General features: G+C 40.9%; 2 protein-coding genes across 5 annotated transcripts; one reads left to right on the forward strand and one right to left on the reverse strand.

Annotated features, from left to right (window-relative positions):
• Positions 1–770: 770 nt before the first annotated feature.
• c6h11orf16 (chromosome 6 C11orf16 homolog) lies at positions 771–6,413 on the reverse strand. The gene is made up of 8 exons (XM_030136635.1): positions 6,190–6,413; positions 5,088–5,210; positions 3,976–4,165; positions 2,611–2,970; positions 2,432–2,508; positions 2,224–2,356; positions 1,782–2,052; positions 771–1,216 (listed from the first exon to the last, which is right to left on the reverse strand). Exons 2-8 carry the CDS (start codon positions 5,147–5,149, stop codon positions 771–773), a joined length of 1,539 nt encoding a protein of 512 aa, XP_029992495.1. The 5' UTR covers positions 5,150–5,210; positions 6,190–6,413.
• Positions 6,414–6,436: 23 nt separating this feature from the next.
• znf143b (zinc finger protein 143b) lies at positions 6,437–23,408 on the forward strand. Of its 4 annotated transcripts, none has more exons than XM_030136268.1 (15): positions 6,437–6,549; positions 10,899–11,014; positions 12,447–12,635; positions 12,810–12,890; positions 13,934–14,130; positions 14,211–14,279; positions 14,355–14,471; positions 14,830–14,905; positions 16,432–16,557; positions 17,145–17,324; positions 18,612–18,839; positions 19,105–19,253; positions 19,334–19,486; positions 19,733–19,861; positions 23,073–23,408. In XM_030136268.1, the coding sequence occupies exons 2-15, from the start codon at positions 10,909–10,911 to the stop codon at positions 23,154–23,156; spliced, it is 1,884 nt and encodes a 627-aa protein (XP_029992128.1). In that variant the 5' UTR covers positions 6,437–6,549; positions 10,899–10,908; the 3' UTR covers positions 23,157–23,408. The 4 variants fall into 4 exon arrangements, with proteins under 4 accessions (XP_029992128.1, XP_029992126.1, XP_029992127.1 ...); XM_030136266.1 differs by having other exon boundaries at positions 6,441–7,083; XM_030136267.1 differs by having other exon boundaries at positions 6,441–7,083; positions 10,902–11,014.
• The last annotated feature ends 1,264 nt before the right edge of the window (positions 23,409–24,672 follow it).

A 24,672-nucleotide genomic window follows, 5' to 3' on the forward strand; every position in this document is an offset into this window, starting at 1 on the left:
TAAATTAATGTCAAAGCGGAGACTGAACTCGACCCAGTGTTAAAATAAATAAACCTGATCGGAGTATGTAGACGTTTACAGCAAATAAGATGTTTAACAGTTCATTCATGCTCATATTTCATTTTTTCTCCTTTTTTTTTTTTTTTTGCATTTTAAGACCAATGAACAAAAACAGCATGTGGAAAAGAAGACGAATTATAAAATTACATATAATACATTTGTTGTCATGTTACTGTTCCTTCATAAATATAAACCAAAATAACTAAATAAACAAAACATTCGAATTAGTGAATACACAAAGTTCTTAACGAGGAGAATTCAACAATAACCAGCACCGATGTTTGACCTGGATGTTTGATTGGTAGGACACACGTCATGATGTTGACATGATAAATGTCCATAAACGTCACATTAAATGGAACAAATCCATCGTTCTCCGCCCTTTTGTTCACATCTCCTTCTGGTGGCAATGAAAACATGTCTAAAGTTTCAGTGTCATGTGACCCATTGCACATGCTCACTGATGTTAAACAAATGAGTAAATGATACAATTGGATGAATCAGCTGAAAATGGCGTCTGTGCATTGTCATGTTCATGAAAGTTTATGGAAATTCAGTTAATTAATTCAGTGATCCTTTATATGAGTTAATGTACGATGTGGAATGTTCATGACCTCCACGGTTTTAATATTTGTCTTATTTAACATGGTGATGTTGGGTTAAAGTTATGGCTTAGGGTTAAAGTTACAGAACTCATGACCTCATGTTTCTCAGACCTGGTCCAGGGCTGAGTTTGACCCACCTGGCTGCCGGTGCTGAGGTTCTGGTCCAGTTCTTCTCCAGTACCTCCAGGGGGGCCGTGGCCTCATCTTCACTACAGGAGGAGGCGGCGCCGTGGTCTCATCATCAGTAGAAGAAGAGGAGGAGGAAGAGGAGGAGGAAAGCAGCTCAAGGTCACTCCTCCTCACATCTGTATCTCTGGGCTCAGTCTTGGACCAGGACCTGGACCTGGACTCAGAGCAGGACTCGGACCAGGACCTGCAGCTGTAGCAGGAAGACAGCGGCGACCAGCAGCGGGACGCGCAGCATCGGTTGCTAAAATACCCACAATGCAGCTCTCGGACTATCCGGTCATGGTGAGGAACTGAAATGGACCAAACCAGACCAACAGGAACCAGAGACACAGAACCGTCCCACATCAGGACCCGGATCCCAGCTGTGAAGGATGAGAGACAGGGTCAGCTCAGGTCCCGACAGAAACCGGGTCAGACCAGGTCCTAACAGAAACCAGCTCAGACCAGGTCCTGACAGAAACCAGCTCAGACCAGGTCCTGACAGACACTGGATCAGACCAGGTCCTAACAGAAACCAGCTCAGACCAGGTCCTGACAGACACTGGGTCAGACCAGGTCCTAACAGAAACCAGCTCAGACCAGGTCCTGACAGACACTGGGTCAGACCAGGTCCTAACAGAAACCAGCTCAGACCAGGTCCTGACAGAAACCAGCTCAGACCAGGTCCTGACAGACACTGGATCAGACCAGGTCCTGACAGAAACCAGCTCAGACCAGGTCCTGACAGACACTGGATCAGACCAGGTCCTAACAGAAACCAGCTCAGACCAGGTCCTGACAGACACTGGGTCAGACCAGGTCCTGACAGAAACCAGCTCAGACCAGGTCCTGACAGACACTGGGTCAGACCAGGTCCTGACAGAACCCATCCTGAGCCTGACCACACCCCGCTGTGTGTTAATTGTTTCATAGTGTTTGTGAACCGACCTGCTCCGTCTCCCTCAGAACCTGCCAGTCTTATGGTCCAACCTCCAGAACCGCCTTCGGTCTGTGTGACGGACAACACCCTCCCTGGGCCGCATCTCTTTGGATCCGGTTGCCACGGTGACAGGACAGTATCCCCGGGTACTGGGCGGCGTACGTGACCCCTCGTGTGGGCGACCATGTCAAGGGAGCACACCATCTGCCGACGGGACCAGGCCAGGACCGGACCGGGTCCTGGGTGGTCAAACTCGATTACCCAGACTCCTCTGCAGCCCTGGGGACAGTGTGACATGTGACCTTCAGTCCTGATACATCACTGGAACAAACAAAGGTTAAAATATCACTGTATTATCCATAGGAATTAGGAACCAGATCTAATGTTAAAGGTCTGAACGTCATCATTCAGAACAAAATGATCTGAACCCAGGCTCCGCCCACATTTTACCTGGACTTCCTGAACCACGGTGCCCAGGTGATACAGGCCGTCCATCTGCCTCCTGGCGAGCACTCTGCATCCTGGGAAAAACTCTGGGTCTCCACAGGAGGTGAGAGGGTGGAGTGGATTACCCAGACTGCACCTGGACACACCCACAGAATGAACGTTTATGTTTGTGTCAGCAGTGTGTTTGACATGTGTAACTATGGAAACCAACCTGAGCTGAGACGTGGAGGCGGAGCAACAGCAGCATGTGACTGGCAGGTGGCTGTCCACAGCACACAGAGGGGTCACCTGACAACAAGGAGGCGTGGCTTCAGGGGAGCTCAGCGTTTACACAGCATGTACAACCAGACCTGGACCTCCAGACCTGGACCTCCAGTCTGATCCTCTTACCTTCTCCAAGTCTCGTTCCAGATTGTCCTGAACCACATAACAGCGCCCTCCTGTGGTCCGGCTCAGACTCTGCAGGTGTTCTGTGGCGCCCCGGTCTGGTCCTCCTGAGGCCTGCAGGTAGAACACATTCAGGGTCCGACCCGCTGCCAGGCTGGGCAGGACCCCAAGTAGGACCCGGGGCCGGGGGGGTGGGGCCGTGGTGATCAGGTGAACAGTGTGGCAGGCGGGGTCACTGAAGGCCAGGGTCAGGGCAGTCAGCAGATCCCTATCAGGTCCACAACCGACAGACCGGATCCAGGACAGAGCTCTGTAGACCACGTCCAGAGCACAAGGGAGCATGTGGTGGGACCAGGATCGTACCTGCAGAGACCACATCAGACCCTCAGAGTCTAGTCTAGCCTCTGTAGGACCCATCAGTAATCTATTTCCAGATGAACCCAGTAGAACCCAGTAGAACTCAGGTCATGGTGGATCCAGAGTCCAAACTAAACATCGACACCATTGTTGTATTGACTGATGGAAACATTTTAGATCAGAAACATCTTCAGCAGCTTCTAACAGTGGTTTTATGTTGACCCTGTTTGGTCCAGACCCTCAGGTTTGATCTGGACCAAATGGGCTGGAGTGAAACCTCCTCCAGCTGCTTTCTAGTGGTTCTGGTCCAGATCAAAATGAACCATGGATCGATCGGTTCCTTCACAGTGAGGAGATGAAACCTCAGCAGGTTTCAGTCCAAAATATCAGAAGTTCTGATAAAGTGAATGATTAGGTTTAGGTAACGACACGGAGATCAGAGGAAAGAAGATGAAACTGGAGGTTTCTGAAAACGGAGACGAAGAAAATCAGCTGCAAATGGAACGATATAAACAAGACTCATGAAGTTATAAACACAACAAACTTCTACAGTCTGAGAGGAAACAAAAGTTTGGATGAACTTTAGAGAACATCAGTTTAATCTGTTGGATTATCAGGGGTCCCAGGAAAGGTCCTTGGAGACCCCCTCATATGCACTATGAGGAGTCTGAGACCAGGTCTCAGACCGTTTTATGAAGGACTGAACAACATTTGTACAGAGACAATGTCCCTTATTCTCCTTTTGAAGGAAACTGAAACTTTAGCTTCTTTTTCTTCTGGAAACTTAGACCAATGTTGGACTGAACGAATTTCTGTTAGAAGTTGAAGGTTGAACTCAAACTGGTCTTTATTTTTCCAACATGAACATGTGTTTTACCTCCTCTGTAATAAGTAACAATGTAAACCTGATGATGCTGAACTTTAAAGACATTTCAGATGTTTTGAGTGATGTTTAATGGTTGTTTTCTGGTTCTGGACTCTGGCTCTGATTCTGGTAAATGTTGGACTCACCTCGCCTGAAGATGTGACGATGTTGAACAGAGAATCCCTGAGAGAAGCTTTGGTCAGAAGAGTCTGGATCAGCAGCCGCTTCGCTGATCCCAGATCAGCTTCACAGTCCTCAGAGACGTCCAGGACGAAGGTCACGTTGGACCCTGGACCGCCCACCAACATTGGAACCAGAACCTCCGAGGACGCCATCCTGTCAGCCATATAGAACCACATGGGTCAGAAGAACCCTCAGACTGCATCCACAACCAGCATTCATCTAGACCTCATAGAACCAGAACCCTCAGACCACATCCAGAACTGGCATTCATCTAGACCTCATAGAACCGGAACCAGAACCCTCAGACCACATCCAGAACCGGCATTCATCTAGACCTCATAGAACCGGAACCAGAACCCTCAGGCCGCATCCACAACCAGCACTCATCTAGAACTCATAGAACCACATGGGTCTGGGTCACTGTGTACTGATACTTCCACAGTAATTTCTAATGTGTATTATTACTTCCATTGAAGTAAACCTGAATCAATTTAAACATTAATGATAAAAAGAACATTCAGCATAAAATCCTCATTAAATTCACATCTTAATTAAAGAATTAATCAATTAACTGCTGCGTTGATTAAAAACCAACATGCATTAAAATGCATGCATTTTTTAGGCTGTTGCTTCTTAAATGTAATGATTTGCGGTTTTTCTTGCAAAAATCTGAGGTAAAGAATATTTGTGTTTTTTTTTATTATTTATGTATGAATTTAGTCATGAAATGACTGAACTTCAACATGAACAGTCGTAAAATGAATCAAACACTTTTAACTACATTTAGCTCATATATATATATATATATATATATATATATATATATATATATATATATATATATATATATATATATATATATATATATATACTGATACTTATGTAATACTACCGAAGGAAGGTTTGGATGCAGTACTTTTACTTGTACTGGAGTATATTCAGTTTTTTAAGTACTTAAGGTAAAAATGTGAAAACATGTTGTTAAATTTGAGTAAATATTAATCCATACTTGATGAACAGTTGTTTAATTTCTGTCCAAATAAACAGAAAAAGTTGTAAAGACTCAGAGTTTTACCTGCAGCTTCTCACTCCACGTCCCACTGTTGACGCTGTTTCCATGGAGAGGAGTGTCTCCATGGCGACAGGAGGGCTGATCACCTGCCAATCAGCAGACAGACGATAGGTTCAGGCTCACATCCTGGAGATCAAACAGAAAGATTTGCATTAAAAAGAAGACAATGTGTACAAATACTGGCATCTGTAGTATACCTGTACTACATCTGTGAACTGTACTATGTCTGTACTACATCTGTACTATTTCTGTACTAGATAGATTGATATGTTTATTTGTCCTTCACAGAAAAATAAAATCTGTATACTCAATATAATAAATATATTCTGTATAATCTATATCTGTATTACATCTGTAGTATATCTGGTATCTGGTACTTTGTAGTATATTTGTAGTATATCTGGTATCTATAGTATATCTGTAGTATACCCGGTAGTATATTTGTAGTATATCTGGTATCTATAGTATATCTGGTAGTATATCTGTAGTATACCTGGTAGTATATTTGTAGTATATCTGGGATCTATCTGTAGTATACTTAGTCGTATGTGTGTGGTACATGTGTTATATATTTGCAGTACTATTTAATTGTTCAGTTATTGTTTCTGTATAATTTATTTTTATATTTTATTGTTGAAACAGGTTGGTTTTCTTTCTCTGGTTCTTTTTATTTCTGTAAAACACATTGAATGAACTGTTCTAATAAAGAAACCACATGTTCATTGTGTTGTTTTTGAACTGTGTGTCTGTTGTGTGGTTGTATTTGTCATTAGTGTGGGTTTTATCTTCATTTGGGTCTAATTCAGTTTAGTTTCATTTTCATTCATATATAAATAAATCAGTGAAATGGGACTTTAATTCACTTCATGATGTGTTTTCAGGGTCTGGATCCATGTGAGACATTAACTGGACCAGGTCTGAGTCAGAACCAGGTTCGAGTATCAACTAGGTCTAAGTTTGGACCAGGTCTGAGTCTGAAGCCGGTCTAAGTCCGTGTTTCACTGCATTGCCCACATTCCCCGTTTTTTTCCCACACGACCTTGTTTTCAACATGGACGCCGTAAAATCTCCGTCCCACCGCTGTTTGAGTGGCGGAGAAACATACCGGTCCGCGTCCCGGAGAGCCACGGTGGCCCGGGACTCACAGCGGTGGTTCATCGGTTCTGAATTAGGGTCTTAAATGTGGATTTTCTCCGACGACGGTGCGTATTTCCAACCCAAAGCTCGAGACAATGCGAAACCCGCCGCGGAATGGCGTCTACCAGGGGCCCGGGAACGAGCATAACAACAACACGGAGGCGCTGCTGCTCCCAGTGAGCGGCGGCAGGGTCCCGGACACAGCCTCAATATGGACCGAGAAATAAACACCGGGCATCGGTTTAAACACTCCACGCGACCACCAGCTACCCTCAGCACGACTCCGAGGACATTTCTAGAATCATGGAAGACCATTTTAACGATCCGGGTAAAAACCAACCCTGTACGGAGTAGGAAAACACGATTTTAATCCATTTTTATTCAGGATGTAGTATCTTCTCAAAGGGGCAAGATGACGCAATTTCCCCCTGTGTGAACGAGTGATGCTAGCCTAGAAATGGATTGAATGTCATGTTTTTGATCTTCTATTTGGACTACTTTTTACCCGGCTCGTTATAATAGTCTCCGGTGGATCTTAAAGTGTTTTCAGAGTCGGGCTGAGTGGTGCAGATGTCCTTCTGGACGGTGAAATGTTCGGGTTGTGTTTATTTTCCTGATTCGTCAGCGTGATTCTACCACAGGCGTTGGGGCTTGAGCTGTAATGATTGACACGGCGCAGAGCCAATTGGGATCGCATTTGTTTGTGTTCGACCAATCGCCGCATCTCGATTCGGCTCGGAGGGGGGGGCTCGGATGGGAGAGTGCGCCGCCATACATGTTCCCGGTGTGCGGACGGAGCGGAGCGTTTCCTGCACTGGTGCATGGTGGTCGAACAGGAGGAATTGTTGGAAATTTCTCGGAGGTTAGTGTATAAATTGGTTTTTACCCAGTGTGCATTATTCCCACAGCCATCTCTGCACCGGGACGGCGCTGACAGGCAGCTCCATACACTCACAATCAGGCCGGAGAACCGACAAATAACCGACAAATAAAGCTGACACCCGCCGACTCAAAATGCTTATGTTATCATTAATTAGCTCTGGGTTCTTGTTTTCTTACTGCGCCGCTGGTTCTTCGAGCAGCGCTTTACGGAGCCGCTAGTTAGCCTCCCGCCGCCGAGAGGAGCCCGGTCAGACTCTGAACGACCCCGGGGGCCGTTAAACCAACGTCAAACCGGAGCTTTTAACGCCACACGCCGATAACAAACCATAAAAGCCGTGACAGCGCCGGTTATCGTAGTTAGCGGAGTGTTAGCATGGTGGCTAAAGGGTTAGCCCCGGACATCATGTCAGAGCTCCCGTTCCTCTGGACCGGTTTGGTGTTCGGTCCGGATGATGACGGCCTGTCAGTGTGTTTGCCGGGACAACACCGCATCTGTCGGACACACTACCGGCTCCGCTGCCGGACCGTGTCCCGTTATTCACCGATATTTAGTGCAAGTCATAGTTTAGCTACATGTAGCTTAGCTAACGCAGCGGCTAATGTCAGATTGACAAGCGCCAAAACAGCATCAGAGACTATCATAACAACAGTTCATTCACTCACCGAAAACAGTAAATACACATATTTACACCAGTTAAACGGAACATTTCATTAAACCTTCTGGAGAAGAATGAAACAATCCGGATTTGTATTTCAACTCCACATAAAGGCCATTCTTTAAACTATGGTGCAAATATATGAAACTTTATCAAACACTTCTTCAGATCAAACTGGAGCTAATTCACTTGTTGGTATAGAATAATATCCATTTAATGTATTTTCACACATTTTTAAAGAAGCGGAAGAATAACAATCCATGCTTTATTTATTTATTTTTTTTAAATTTGACCAGCCTAAGCTCATTTTGTGACCTTTCAGTTAAATATGCTGAAGAATTGTTTAATCACCCGAAACACACACACACATGTTTTTTTTTTTTGTTTTTTTTTAAACGCTCGGATAGGTTTTAACTTTAATTTTAGTCGTTTTAGAAGTATTATCAACTTTAAATGTCAAGGGTCATGAGATAACTTTTGTTATGATGTGACGCTATAAAATTTGACTGATTGATTACTTTGAAAAAAAAAAAAACTTTTCTCCTCAAAAGTCTGTTTAAAAACTAAATAGTTGTGTCTGAAAGAGACATACATCACAGTTTGACTGAAGCCAGTGTCAGAATAATAATCATCAAACCAGCCATTATGGTGATGATAACAGAGCATCCATTAGCTTCATATTAAAACTGGTGTGAGAACATTAGGTCAAACTTACATCTATATCATAATACTGGGACGTCTCAGAGCGTGTGTGTGTGTATCTGCACAGTTCTGAGAGATTGAGATGTTTTTAACTGGCCAATTTGGTAACTACAGTTGAGAAATGGTCCCAGATTCACATTAGATATCTCAGTAAATTGATAGGACCAATATTTTGGGAGATATTAGTCATTTTGGAACACAATAGCTTTACAGTCACATTGCTATGCCCATGACGGTTGACAGGAAGTGTAGTACCACACTACATGATGGGAAATGAAGTTAAAAACAGGAACCACGCATTTACTAACTTCAGTCCCTAGATATCAGTATTAATATATTAATTGTTTAAATTTTAAAGAATAACTTACTACATATTTTTTTATGTTAGTACTTATAAAATACAGAATAACATTTTCCCCAAAGTCTGCTCTCCCCAGCATAAAAACTACCACCTCTAGAACATCTGGTTCCTCATGGGTCAACGCACTAGTGAAATATAAATCAACAAAACAGCAATGAACTGGAACTTGTACAACTAAATAAATATTCATGTCCAGTAAGGAACATAAACTCACACAGCATGACCTGTTTCCTACAATGATGCGTTCATAAATGAGCTCCTCTATAGTCGCCTCATTTACTGTCATGCTATAAATGTTGGAAAACAAATATCTCACATCTTTTTAAACCTGTATTCATTCAGGTACTGTTTATTAAGGATCACATAAATGTAATTTTTCACATTTGACACATGAATCATGTTACATTTATGTTAAAACTATGGATGGGCACTCAGTGAACTTAATTATTCAATCTGTTTGTGTGCTGCATCTTGTTCAGGTCGTTATTGAAAATGAGAATCAGTTCTCAACTGACTTGTTTAAATAAAGGTTAAATAAAATAAGTAAATAAATGTGCATTTAATGTGTTGCAACAAACTACATTTTACTGATTAAAACATGACACTGAAACAACTGAATATTTTCTCTTAAAGTATAATATTCACTGCTTTGTAATCCACACAAGTACATTCACACTACTGTTTTATTAGATTAGATTAGATTAGATTAGATTAGAGACTTCATTGATTCCACAATGCAGAAATTTAATGGTCAAGACAACAACAGATTAAAAGTACAAGAAAAAATGTGTATGCATAAAGATAGTGCAACAGACAAACAATATAAAATAATAGTATATATCAAATATTAAACCAAATGAACCATGTCTCAAACGCTCTTTTAATCGAGGAAATATGAGATGCACATACAAGAAGTTATTTGATGAGATTGTAATTGTTAATTAGTAGACATGGTTATTAACTGTAACAGGGTCTGTTGTTTAACAGTACAATTTGACTTGTTTGTGCAGATGTTTTTCATTGAGCTTTATTGTCATTCAATCAATGGTACATGATAAAACGAAATATAGTTACCAAGGTCTCGGTTTTTGCAGCATGAGAAAGATAAAAGGATAGAATTTAAACAAATCTATAAAAGATAAATAAGATAGAATAAAAACAACCATAAGATATGCAAAAAGTAGCTTTTCTAAGACCATTCATAAGTGACTTTGGTCAGACTTTTGATGTGTTGCTGAGCTTGTTGATGATGCGTTCACTGACTTGTATTTTTGACGTGGTGCTGAGTTTGTTGACGGTGCTTTCAATGACTGGTATCCTTGAGGTGTTGCTGAGCCTGTTGACATTGCCTTCACTAACTTGTATCCTTGATGTGGTGCTTAGCTCGTTGACGATACCTTCACTGACTTGGAACCTTGACATGGTTTTGAGTTATTTGATGATGAGTTTACTGACTTTTAACCTTGACGTGGTGCTGAGCTTGTTGACGCTGCGTTCACTGACTTGTATCCTTGACGTAATGTTGAGTTATTTGATGATGAGTTCACTGACTTGTATCCTTGACGTGGTGCTGAGCTTGTTGATGATGCGTTCACTGACTTGTATCCTTGACGTAATGTTGAGTTATTTGATGATATGTTCACTGACTTGTATCCTTGACGTGGTGCTGAGCTTGTTGACGATGCGGTCACTGACTGACTGGTGTCCTTGACGTGGTAACGAGCTTGTTAATGATGCATTCACTGGCTGGTATCCTTGATATGGTACTGAGCCTGCTGATGCGTTCACTGACTGGTATCTTCAACGTGGTGCTGAGCCTATTGACGATGCGTTCACTGAATGATATCCTCAATGGGGTGTTGAGCCTGTAGATGATACGTTCACTGACTCATATCCTCGTCGTAGTGCTGAGTCTATTCACGATGCATTTACTGACTCGTATTCTCAATGTGGTGCTGAGCTTGTTGGTGATGCGTCCACTGACTCATATCCTCGATGTGGTGCTGAGCCTGTAGATGATGTGTTCACTGACTGGTATCCAGGTGGGGTTTGACGCTTGTCCTATTGTTTCCACAGCAGCTGAAGCATGCTCTTGGCCCAGATAAACCGGGACTCCCAGGGAATGGCAGAGTTTCACGATGCAGACGGTCAGCCAGTCACGCTCTGTCTGACCGAGGCCGTGACTGTGGCAGGTGAGCCTTCAGACCCCGCCTCCATCCACACCTCCACGTACAGCCGTGTTAAAGACCAGCACAAGAATCAGAATCTGATGAAGATCAGCAGCGACACTCACATTTATTGCATCAGACATGGTACATCCAACCAGACAGGTCCGGGTCTGTACCGGTACCTGGTCCAGGTCTGTACTGGTCCTGGTCTGAACCGGTCCAGGTCTGTACTGGTACCTAGTCCAGGTCTGTACTGGTACCCGGTCCTGGTCTGAACCGGTCCAGGTCTGTGCTGGTCAGTGCTCTACAGATGTCCTCCTTTAACCCAGTGGATTGTAAAGACTGTCCTCCTTCCCTTCGTCCTCGACTCCTCTCGTCTTACACCTGGGTTGTCAAACTCATTTTAGTTCAGGTTCCACATTCAGCCCAGTATGATCTCAAATGGGCCAGAACAGTAAAATAATAGCATATTTGCTTCTAAATAATAAATTTTCTCTTTGTTTTAGTGCAAAAGAGGAAAATTACATCATAAATAGGTTTACATTTACAAACGGTCTTTTCACAAAAAATGTGAATAGCATGAACAACATGAAATTTCTGAAGAAAAATAAGTGAAATGTTAATATTCTGTCTCAGTTTATCATATACACATGTACATTATAACCTACAGATCACAGTGGATCTACAATTACACAAAACTTTTAATAACAGGCAGAATATTGGTACAATTTTAGACTTTGGAATTTGAAGTTGTCATTATTTAAAGGTTATTCTGATATTATTTTTCTGCTCCAACCCATTTGAGATCACATTGGGCTAAAATGAGTTTGACACCCGAGGGTTAATGTTTTCAGTGTAATTTTTGCACTTTCTAAATTCATCCCATGGACCGGATTGGAACCTGTGGTGGGCTGGTTTTGGCCCAGGGGCTGTATGTTTGACACCCCTGTCTTAGAGGAGACACAGGCTCGTCTTAAACCTCCTCAATAAACATGTTGCAAAAGTGACATGTTTTTAAAGATGGAGCTGAGGTTAAATTCACAAGTGAAGGTCGAGGAAGTAAAAACAGGGAAATCAGAAAAGTCTAAAGCTCAGTGTCAAAACTGAATGTGATTCATTAAAATAATCACAAACTAGACCTGGAGAAGTTCTACATCTGTTCTAGAACGACTGTGGACACGAAGTATGGAGACAAAGTTGTGTCCAAAAGTCTAAGACCGCATTAGGTTTAAAGTTTTATAACATTGTAATGACTGTCGTTACATTTTTCTCAGTCTCTGTACAAAAACACAAGCATCTGTAACATTCAGGAGGTATGCATCTCCACCTATTTTGATATTAATATACAATAGAATAAACGGGTCTGTGTCCTCATCATGGACTATGTACTGGAAAATGTCTCCACTGGAGACAGCGTCCACTTGGACACGTCTGATGTGATGGTGTGTGTCCTCAGACGGCGATCAGATGGACAGCATGGACACGGTGAGTCTGCAGGCCGTCACTCTGGCCGACGGCTCCACGGCGTACATCCAACACGACTCCAAAGCGGCGTTTTCAGACGGGCAGATCATGGACGGACAGGTGATCCAGCTGGAGGACGGATCCGCCGCCTATGTCCAACATGTGTCAATGCCCAAAGCAGGTAAAGCACACAGCGTCCTGCTGCGAGGACGGACGTCCCACTGCATAGCATTTCACACAGGCTTTAAATTAGAACGAACATCCACAAAACATGACATCACAGTTTTACCGCCTTGAATCAGTGTCCACGGCAACAGGCTTTAACTCCTTCTGTTGTTTATGTTTGTTGGTGAAGGAGGAGACAGTTTACAGCTGGAGGATGGACAGGCTGTCCAGCTGGAGGACGGGACGACGGCGTACATCCACACACCCAAAGGTAACGGCCAGAAAACCAACAAGCCCTGAATGCACCTGAACATTCACACAAAACACCTGATGGATCAAACCAACGCTGGTGTTGGTAACCACGGTGATCACATCATTAGAGCATCGACTGAGCAAAACCCCTGAAGCACATGATCTGCACAATGTGGTAATGTCAGAAAGGTTTTCATACAGGGTTTTTTTTTGTTAATCTTTATTTAACCAGATTGAGTCCCACTGAGATCAAGATCTCTTTTACAAGGTCGACCTGGCCATGAAAGAATACAGGTTTAAAACACAGTTAAAGAGTTTGGTTTTTTTTAACTTTTTTTCAGTTTCTTGTATTTCATCAACTTTAGCCAAAAACAATCAACCAATCAATGAAATTTTATTCATATACACATCATAACAAAAGTTATCTTATGACACTTTCCATGTAGAGCCGTTCTAAACCAGACTCTTAGGCCAATTCACAGACACCAACAGAAACAAAAAATACCAAATGCTTAAGAACTGTCATATTTTTAACCCTTAAAATACCATGTTTCTAATGGAAACAAACCATATTTTTTTATGCAAAAACACACTTTTTCCCTCAATATTCTACTGAAAAATTGGATTCTTTATTTTGTGATTTTTTTCCTCCTGTTATATGTCAATGATTAACACCAAGATTAGTTAATATACAGTATTATTTTCTGTGGTGGGTCAAATGTTCTAAAATGTGTCAGTGTGCATTTTGTACTCACTTGGTAGAAGGGTGTTAGTGTAGGAATTTAACATTGTTTACAATGTGATGATTTTAGTGGATGGGTCAGAATTTTGAAAATCGTACAAAAATGAACAACTTTTAAATTCTGACCTAAAACAAATAGTGAAAAATAAAATGACCTTTAATAACATGAAGTATAAAGTGTGCATAATATTCTCACCTGGATACCGGAGGGTTAAATGAAGGTAAAACCACGTAAGCAGAACTAAATGTCGGCTGTAGATTTAAGTGGATTCTGCGTGGCCTCGTGTGTCTAAGTGGGTTTGTGTTTGTGGGCGGGGCAGATTCGTACGACCAGTCCGGCCTCCAGGAGGTGCAGCTGGAGGACGGTAGCACTGCCTACATCCAGCACACGGTGCACATGCCCCAGTCCAACACCATCCTGGCCATCCAGGCCGACGGAACCATCGCAGACCTGCAGGCTGAGGCTGCCGCCATCGACCCCGAGACCATCAGCGTCCTGGAGCAGTACACCACCAAGGTACCGCCCACTCAGACCCGCCCCCTGAAGTGTCACGATGCGGACCGTTGGCTTTGAGTAACGGTGTCTCCTCTCGGCAGGTGGAGAACATCGAAAACCCCCTGGGTTCATTCGGCAGAGTCGAAGCAGACAACGGCGTCCACATGCGGGTACAGATCCGGATCAGAACCGTTCATGTGTGTGTCCAGGTGGAATATCGGCTCTGACGGATGTTTGTTTCACAGATTGTGTTACAGGGTCAGGACAACAGACAGGGACGGGTGTCCAACGTGGGGGAGAAGTCCTTTCGTTGTGAATACGAGGGCTGTGGAAAACTTTACACCACCGCCCACCACCTCAAGGTCAGTGGGCTGGGGGCGGAAATGGGGCTTCACCGGGCTTTTAAGAGCCGGTTCAGTTTGACAAAGTTAACCCTTTAATCCCTGAGACAGTATTTCAGGTAAATGTGCTGCTGTGAATTAGCTTCTGTAGAAGAGTTTAGTGGTTGTAGCCCAGTAAAGAGCCGGTGCCGTTCTGGAACCATCAGTACTGGTTTTAAACAGAATGAACTGGATGGAGCTTTGGTCCTGCTTCTGGTTCTGAACCAGCTGTGGTGGAGAAGGTCCACCCCCCCCCCCCCCACCCCCCACCCCCACACACACACACACACTCATATGTCAACACCTCCTTTTCCTGAACCCCCGTCTTTGTTTTCTACAGGTACATGAACGCTCCCACACTGGAGACAAACCATACATCTGTGATTATCCTGGATGTGGAAAGAAGTTCGCAACAGGTACATTTAACGCATATTTAACCCATAAAAGCCCAAACACCCACCATCGAGCAGAACCATCTACTGATCTAAACTGTTTAATACCTGTTGATCCACTAATCCTATCAATACATGTCAATAATTGGTGTAAAATACAGTTACTTATCTTTCATTGGTCATCAGATATGACCCATTTGGACGTTCAGAGGCTCTGTAGTTACCATGGAAACACCGTCATCTACAACATTGATTCCCCAGTAAAATTAATAAATGAAATGAATAAAAATGAATAAGACCCCTACAAAATTATAAATGATGTGGAAAAAATAAGCAAAAAATTTACTAAAATGAAATAAAAAGGGATAAAATAAGCAACAAAATTAATAAAAACAGTCAAAGTACTGAACAAAAATGAATAATAAATCAAAAAAACAAGTACAGTAAGTCACAAACTGAAGTAATTTTGAAGATTTTTTTTTTTTAAAAAAAGGGCTACAAAATGAACAAAAACAAAATGAGCAAAAACGAATAAAAACATTTACGAAATAAATAACATGGAGAAAATAAGCAGCAAAATTAATTTAAAAATGTAAACATTGATTCACCAGTGAAACTCATGGAGTTGGATCAATGACAGTGGTGGTAGATGCTTGTTTTTATGTTCACTTATTGATATCTTTGCTGAAAAAGTCACTATTTCTTGAGTTTGATAAAAATAACCTTTGAATTTAATGGGTTTTAATGAACATCTACATGATCAGTGAATTAAATATAAGAAAATACAGGATTTGCACTGAAAATACAAAACACAGAGGATAATATTATAGTAAGTTAAATATTAAATATAAAGTAAGATTAATTTGTAAGTGTACACAGACGTAGTTGTATGTTTTTAAGGGTTAAGTGTTTAAACTCCAGGTTTGAAGAGAAACAGAAGAAAACACTGTTCCTCTGTTGGAATTAGGAAAATGAATCCACATATTTTAGGGTTGTTAAATAAAAAACAGTCCACGACCTTAAACTAAACCAACCTCACTGATCACCTAAAGGCAGCATTGTTGTCAGTAGTGTGGGGTCAAAGGTCACATGGTTTTGAGTGCATGTGCTAATTGTACCACAGACCTGCCATCATGGGAAACAGAAGGAATGGTCGTCTTCAAAAAAAATCCTTCAAACCAAGAACAAAGCAGGACAAAACACATGAAAATGATGAAATATTTTTAAAAACGGGTCCCAGTTTATTACATGTTATACATTATTTTATTATCTTTGATAATTTAGGTTCATTTCATCAGAGCAGTTCAGATTTGAGTCATAATGTTCTTTATTCCTTTATTGACACGAGACTCATGATTAATTATTACCTAATATTAAATGTGTATATTATTGTTATTTAATATTAGATAACCATAATAATACACATATTTGATATTAGCTAATAATACACACATGTATCATTAGATAACAGAAATAGGCATCTGATATTAAATGTGTGTATATTATTATTATCTAATATTGAGTGTGTGTATTTTGTGTGTATGTTTCAGGGTATGGACTGAAGAGTCACTCGCGGACACACACAGGGGAGAAGCCGTACAGATGTCAGGAGTTAAACTGCTGCAAGTCCTTCAAAACCTCCGGAGACCTTCAGAAACACACTCGCACACACACAGGTACGCCACAGTCCCCCCACCCTGCAGGAGGAGCTGATGCACGCTTTAATGCAGGTTAGAGAACGTTGGAGGAACGGTCAGCGGGTTCTATGTGGACGTTCCATCAGCTGTTTCACCGCCAGGGTTCTCCTGGGTTCAGCTGGACTGAACCCAGGAGAAGAACTGAAGAACAACACCTACTGTGTAGAATAAATGACATGTGAACATTTGAATAAGGTGGTAAAGTGGATAAAGTACAGATTGGAAACATGAGTTATACATTATAGGACATTTTATATTTACAGTATATACTGTAATAATAGTAATAGTAATAATAATAAATACATGTCAAAAACAACAGAGGCAGTTAAGTACTAAAAAAAACCTGAACAGTAGGAAAGGGAGAAAAGCCACAGCTGAGAGAAATGAAACAGGATCATTAAAATGAATAAAGAAATAAAAGGGTCACATCTGAGGAAACGTCCTCCAGAGGTCAGGCCAAGACCTGAAGATGAAGATGACAAAGATGAATCATCTTCATCATCACCACGATGATGGTTATGGTGATGATGGTAATGATGGTGACCAGGGCTGTGTTTGTGTTTCAGGTGAGAAGCCGTTCAAGTGTCCGGTTGAAGGCTGCGGGCGGTCGTTCACGACGTCCAACATCCGTAAAGTCCACATCCGGACCCACACCGGCGAGCGGCCTTACTACTGCTCCGAGCCCAGCTGTGGACGCTCCTTCGCCTCCGCCACCAACTACAAGAACCACATGAGGATACATACGGGTAAGGCCTGCACCAGCACCGCTGAGAGGGGAGGGGCTACAAACGCAAACCAAGGGTTAAGTCTTCTTACATTTCATGGTCACAAAACCTCTGGATGTAGACGTTAACATGGAGTTATGAGCAGATCAGAAAAAGAACATTAAGTTAATAAAATACAAATTACAGCCAACAATGAAACACATCAACACAAGAACATGAGTAGTTGAAGTGTTTGTGGAGCAGGTTTTCTTTAGTTCTACAGGGTGTGGTCTCATTTACACCATCAACCAATGAGGAAACATTTAACCAGTAAAGACCCAAACAGCCATCTTTAACCTTAATCATCTACTGATATAATTGTTAAGTACATGTTGATCCACTAATTCTTTCAATCCATGTAAATAATTGGTGTAAAATGCAGTTTTTCGTCTTTTCATGGTCATCATGGATCAATGACAGTGGATGGAGACGCTGGGTTTTATATATATTAATAAATAAAATGAACAAAAACCCTACAAAATGATAAATAATGTGGAAAAAATAAGTAAAGAATTTACTAAAATAAAATAGGATCAAATAAGCAACAAAATTAATTAAAAAAAAGGTCAAAGTAATGAAAAAAATTTACAAAAATGAATAATAAATCAACAGATAAGTACAATAATGGGTTTATGTTCAGTTAATGATGGATTTGACTGAAAGTGTCACTTTTTCTGAATTTTTCTGTTTCTGAGCTTTAATGAACATCTACATGACCAGTGAATTAAATATGTGAAAATACAGGATTTTCACTGAGAAAATGCAAAAAAAAAAAAAAAGGGATCATGTTTAATAAGTGCTAATAAATCATTTGAGAAAGATTAAATGTAGAGAAATTCATTTGGGAACTGATATAAATGTAGCAGTGGGTCTTTACGGGTTAAACTTTGTCCTGCATTTGACCCTCTAGTTGGTTTAAGTTCATTAGTTTCTCTGGTTTTCACAGTTTTCATTTTTACTTCAGTTAATGACAGTTCTTTCAGTGTTAATCCCGTCGCCTCATTAATATCACATCATTTCTGTTTTGAAAATCAAACATCCCTTTTAGAATTTAGCTCATTTGGCTCATTTTTTATTTATTCTAAGTGAATCCAGTCAACAGAACCTCCTCAGACCCTGAACCGTTCCAAACGGATCAGAACTGCTCGTATATTTGTGTTTTACTATTGATGCTGTGCCTCAGAGCTAAAGCATCTAATTCTGATCAAATTCTACATGAACCCACCTCATTCCCTGTCGTCTGACCTCTGACCCCTGTCCGTCCTCCAGGAGAGAAGCCCTACGTGTGCACGGTTCCGGGCTGTGAGAAGCGTTTCACCGAGTACTCCAGCCTGTACAAACACCACGTGGTGCACACGCCGTGTAAACCCTACAACTGCAACCACTGTGGGAAAACGTACAAGCAGATCTCCACCCTGGCCATGCACAAACGCACCGCACACAACGACACCGAGCCCATCGAGGAGGAGCAGGAGGCATACTTTGAACCCCCCACAGGTCAGTGTGGATGAGAGCACACACCTCCACCAGGGGGCGGGGTCGGACCACAACCACCACCTTTAAACATCAGAGTAAATGATGCAGATTTAGGAAAGTCAACAAGTGTACGTGCAGTTGGATCAGATCTGTTTATTAACGGACTCGTGTGTATTTGGTCTTAACATTCACTGAAAGGTTCTTATTGTTTCATCTGATCAGATGACGTGACGACTGATGTAGAACGTCACAGGTGATGCTTTAACTCCTCCCCTTCTAATTCCAGACGCCATCGACGACCCTAACGTCAGCTACACAGCGGCGGTGATCGATGCCGAAGACTCTGGGTCGGAACAGCTTCCTGTCGAGAGCGCGGACATGGTCGCTCAGCAACACGTCGCCTTGGTAACGCAGGAAGATGGAACACAACAGCAGGTAAATGAACACGGTGACATCACGGGGGGGGCGGGTCAGGCTTATGGGGGGTCAGCTGATGCGGTTCTGTCCGTCATCAGGTCAGTATCTCCGAAGCAGACCTGCAGGCGATGGGTGGAACTATCACCATGGTAACACAGGAGGGCACAACTATAACCATCCCAGCTCACGAACTCGCCACGCAAGGGACGCACTCGGTTACCATGGTAACGGCGGACGGCTCCGATGAGCAGGTAAACATTTCCCTTCAGTTCAGAGTATTTTTCTAATAGCAGGATCAAGTTTGTCAGTGTGTATTTATAACAAACATCATCAGTTAAAAACCTCCTGTTAATTAGACATTTAGACGTTTTCATGTGTAATTAAAGCAGATATTATTGCATCATTACTTCTGAACCCACCTGTACTCTGCTGTGGGTCCAGTTTTGTTTTTGGTTTTTTTTTAACCTGTGAACATGTGATTGGTCTGTGGTCCTCAGGTGGCCATCATGACCCCCGACATGGCCTCGTTCCAGACGGTGGAGGAGGGGGGGTTCAGCCAAGACCAGGACGACATCCACCCTGTCACCCTACTGGCCACGTCCAACGGCACGCACATCGCCGTCCAGGTGAGGAGGGGTTCATGGTCCAGTCCGGTCTGTGGGTTCAGATCCAGGTTTAAGGTTCCAGATTTTACAAACATAACCTTGATAAACCATTATATGAGAAGTTCATGATCATAACACGATATTTTCACCTCGTTTTACTCTTTTACACCAGAGCATTGATTTCAACACAGATTCTTGTTAAAACATCTCACTTTAGAAATAAATTGTAATTTAAATTATAAAATGAAAAACAAACTTTCACATAAACTGTTTTGTTTGACTCTAAACCTGAATACTCAGTTTTTCCACAATGATTGACTTGACAGTTTATAGAAAGTGATTTTAAAAATAATGAACCCAACGTCAGGAGAATCAGGATCTGACACGTTCACAGCAGGATCCACAAATAAACAAACAAAAATAAATAAACAGATAAACAAACAGACCAAACCTGTGCTTGTCTGATACTGACGGGGGTTTTAATCAGGACCGGGTGTGACCTAGTCCACATGACCCCCCTCGACCTCCCACAGAGGTATCTGAATAAAGAGGAGGGGCTCATTAGCAAACACACCAAACAGAAACTGGAGTCGACTCGTCACTGATTTATTAAGTTTATTCAGTTATAGGAGTTAACTGTCATTTTATGTTCACATCCACCGTGAATAATCAGTGAACAAATAGAAAAACTGACAATAAAAATATGTATAAGTGGGTTTATTTTTTAGGTAACAGGTGACTTTTCTGCTGCTAGTTTTTGTTTGTTGACGTCATCATCTTCAACCTTTTTACTCTGAGGTGAATTTACAGAAACCAGTTTCACAGACAAACCAATGGAAAATTCTGAATTTAATGAGTGGAAAAATCCAGTGTCCCTCAGGCTCCAGTGGAAAACTAACAGGAGCTTATCATTAGTCCACACCGTTTCAGTACTTGGTTTTTTAAAATTATTATTATTTTATTTAGTTGTATTTTATTTTATAGAGATTAGAAGCAGAGACATGTTTTACATAGAAAAAACATTACAGTCCATAAAAACAGTAAATATACAGTTAAATTCCAGTGTCAACACTTTTAAACACTATATATATAAAAATCATTAACATGAAAATGAGAAGGTGCAAAATAAACCCAGTGTAACCAGTAAACGTATGTTTTCATGGTGGGTCTGGTTTATAGGTGGTTGATTTATTTTATTTTATTTTATTTTATTTGGACCAGTTACAGCAGCGGTGTTGTAGTTCAGGCTCCACATTCAGACCAATATGATCTAAAATGGATCAGGACCGTAAAATAATAACACAATAACCTATAAATAATGACAACTACAAACTTTTCTTTTTGTTTTAGTCCCAAAAATAACATTAAATTATGAAAACATTTACAAACTATCCAAACAAAAAAGATGTCGATAACGTGAAAAACTGAAATTTCTTAAGAAAAATAACTGCAGTTTTAAAAATATAATGCCTCAATTTACTATTTATACAGGTGTATTAGAGATTACAGATTAAAACATTTAATAACAGGAAGAATATTGGTCAAATTATACTTATTTTACTTCAGACATTTCAGGTTGTTCATGTTTGTTCAGTTTATTCACATTTTTTTGGTAAAGGATAGTTTGTTAATATTTTAATGTAACTTTACTTTTTTACACTAAAACAAAGACCAAAAAAAATGTATTTGTCATTATTTATAGGTTATAATGATAGTATTTTACTGGTCTGATCCACTTTACATCATATTGGTCTGAATGTAGAACCTGAACTAAAATGACTGTTAATGCCTTCAGTGTAAAGTCACCATGGGCCAGTTTGGACCCTTTAGCGGCCGGGTTTGGCCCACGGGCCGTATGTTTGGCACCTCTGAGTTACAACATAAGACAGTTTGGTTCAGTCTGCTCAGGGTTTTTTTCTTCCTCCTGTTACTCATCAGCCTGTCGTTTACAGAAGCATTTCATCTGTTTTAACGAATGTGGAACGTAAACACTCATAATGATGGTAATTAATGACTACGACTGATTAGATGTATTTACAGACCAAAGAAGACAAAGCCTCCTGTGACTGATCGAGTCACATGGTTTAAAGAGAAGAGCGTTAACATGACACTGGGCCTGGGGGGGGGGTCAGGGGTCAGGGTGGACTCACCCCCGTCTCTAATCACTCTGTTAAAACCAGTTCATTAGGTTTTATTTCCACTGAAGGTTTGGTTTGTGGATTCAGCTCAGTTTGACTTTGACAGATTCTTGTTGGGTTTGAGTTTCAGATTAAGACAGAGGTATCTAACATAAGGCCCACGTGTCAAAACGGGCCCTCCTAAGGGTCCGATCTGGCCCATGGTGACTTAACAGTTAATCATATTAACAATATTTTAGTTAGTATAATAAACTAAACAATCATTAACAGTCATTTTTGTTCAGTCCAGTATGATCTAAAGTGGTTCAGACCAGTTTAAAAAATAACAGAATCACATATAAATAATGACAACATTTTTTTGTCTTTGTTTTAGTGTAAAAATGTAAAATTACATGAAAATTTTTACATTTACAAAATATCCTTTAACAAAAAAATGTGAATAATCTGAACAAATATGAACAACATGAAAATGTCTTGGCATAAATCAGTGTAATTTTATCAATATTCTGCCTGCTACTAAATGATTTTTGTGTTTGTAAATCCACTGTGATCTGTAAGTTATAATGTACATGTGTAAATAAGTCTTTAAAAGGTATTAAATTAGATTTGGTAGGTCTGAAGGTCTGTTTCCATAAACTTGTTGGCTGTATTCTGTTTAAATGTGTCCAAGCTTCAGAGAAAATAAAGTTAGTCCACTCAATTGTGACCAGACAGTTTATATTGAAATGAGGAATCGATTATCGCTAACTTGGCAGAAATTATCCCAGAACATTCAGCCCAACACACTGCACCGCCTGAGAAAGGTGACTTCGTATGGTCATGAAATAGACTGTGAAGTGGGCTTTAAATTCTGTTGTAAGTAGTCTTGAAAAGGTCTTAAAAAGTCTTAAATTCAACTTGTAGACACCTGTAGGACCCCTCCTCCTCCTGCCCATTTACAGACTAAAATACGTGGCTCATAAAGTGAATGTCTGGTACGACAGTGACCTGGTCCTGACAGGTTCTACTGGATCTTTTACCTGAAGGTAGTGACTGGATCAAGTCCATCAGACACGTCTGACTAACCTGTTCTGGTTCTGTTTGGTTCTGTTCAGCTCAGTGATCAGCCTTCGTTAGAGGAAGCCATCAGGATAGCATCGAGGATACAACAGGGAGAGTCGCCGGGTCTGGACGATTGACGGACGCAGAACCCGGACGCCGGCGCCGCTCCACCCCAGTCTTCCTCCATGGTCATTTTCCACCAATGAACTCAGCTTTTACGTGTACATAGTATTTTGATAACTGGACTTCTGCTTGATGCTCTTTGTTCCTCCTCGTTCCAGACGATGAAGGGGAAGCGCTTTCTAATGTTAATGGTGCACAGTGCACAGAGCAGTGTACAGCTAATGCTATTTCTAATAAAAAAAGACAAAATGTGTGATTAACTGATGGATGTTGTGCATCCGAGTCTGTTTTCTGACAAAATTAAATATCACTGATTCAGTCAAGGATGGAGCAGTAACGACCAAAACCAGAAAAAGGAATTTTTAAGGGACGCATCACAAACCTGACCAACAATGGATGATTTAATGTAGATGGATGTTTAATAATCATACATACTATCGACAAAATCAGAACATTATATATGTCGATGCAGATTTTATTAAAGTATAAAAGGATCATCTAGAGTCAAACAGTGTCAAACATACGGCCTGTGGGCCAAAATCAGCCCGCCAAAGGTCCAGTCCAGTCTAATCCGGCCCATGGGATGAATTTGTGAAATGCAAAAATTACGCTGAAGATATTAACAATAGATGGTGTTAAAATCATTTTAGTTCAGGTTCCACATGCAGCCCAATTCAATTTCAAGTGGGTCGAACCAATAAAATACTATTGTCATAACCTAGAAATAATGACAACTCCAAATCTTTCCCTTTGAGTGTAAAAAAGTAAAATCACATGAAAATGTTTACATGTACAAACTATTCTTTCACAAAAAATGTGAATAACCTGAAATGTCAGAGCATTGTACCAACATTGTGCCTGTTATTAAATGCTTTGTGTTTTTGTAGATCCACTGTGATCTGTAAGTTGTAATGTACATGTGTAAATAATAAACTGTGGCAGAATATTGTTAAAATAACACTTATTTGTCTTAAAATATTTCAGATTGTTCATGTTATTCACATTTTTTTAAAAGGGCAGTTAATTTTATTTGTACGTTTTTCACACTAAACAATAGACAAAACTTTGGAGTTGACATTATTTATAGGATATTATTTTACAAGTTTGGCTCACTTGAGACTATATTTGGCTGTATGTGGCCCCTGATATAAAGTAATTTTTTTTTTTTTTTTTGCAAGTCTTACTCCATTAGTAGGCTCAGTTGTTTTATTTTCTGTCACTAGTTAAGGTTAAACAGTTTAAGTGCATTAATAATCCTTCACTAAACGGCTAACGTTGGATTTAACAGAGTTAATTTTACTTTGGATCCATTGTTTACATCAGAAGTTGAGAAGAACCTTCTGTCGCTGGACAATGTAGTTTTAATGCATGTTTCCTTGTTTTTTTAATTCTAGTTTTTATCTGGTTCTAAGTCGGTTTAACTTGAAACTCGTTTTTAACTTTGTTCTAACTTGTTTTGAATCGGTCTTTATCCAACTGGTTCTAAGTCACTTTAACCTGGTTCTGTCTTTCTATCTCATAACTAACCTT

Source organism: Sphaeramia orbicularis, chromosome 6 (assembly GCF_902148855.1).
Source record: "Sphaeramia orbicularis chromosome 6, fSphaOr1.1, whole genome shotgun sequence".
NCBI classification, from domain to species: Eukaryota; Metazoa; Chordata; class Actinopteri; order Kurtiformes; family Apogonidae; genus Sphaeramia; species Sphaeramia orbicularis.

What these genes read in the sequence shown, in the direction of transcription:
- c6h11orf16 (XM_030136635.1), bottom strand. Translation starts at nt 5,149, where the DNA reads ATGGAGACACTCCTCTCCATGGAAACAGCGTCAACAGTGGGACGTGGA. An exon ending in TCGTCACATCTTCAGGCGAG is followed by an intron (nt 2,971 to 3,975) that starts GTGAGTCCAACA and finishes TGGTCTCTGCAG; the next exon opens with GTACGATCCTGGTCCCACCA. An exon ending in GCCTCCACGTCTCAGCTCAG is followed by an intron (nt 2,357 to 2,431) that starts GTTGGTTTCCAT and finishes GGGTGTGTCCAG; the next exon opens with GTGCAGTCTGGGTAATCCAC.
- znf143b (XM_030136268.1), top strand. Translation starts at nt 10,909, where the DNA reads ATGCTCTTGGCCCAGATAAACCGGGACTCCCAGGGAATGGCAGAGTTT. An exon ending in ACACACTCGCACACACACAG is followed by an intron (nt 16,558 to 17,144) that starts GTACGCCACAGT and finishes TTTGTGTTTCAG; the next exon opens with GTGAGAAGCCGTTCAAGTGT. An exon ending in AAGATGGAACACAACAGCAG is followed by an intron (nt 19,254 to 19,333) that starts GTAAATGAACAC and finishes GTCCGTCATCAG; the next exon opens with GTCAGTATCTCCGAAGCAGA.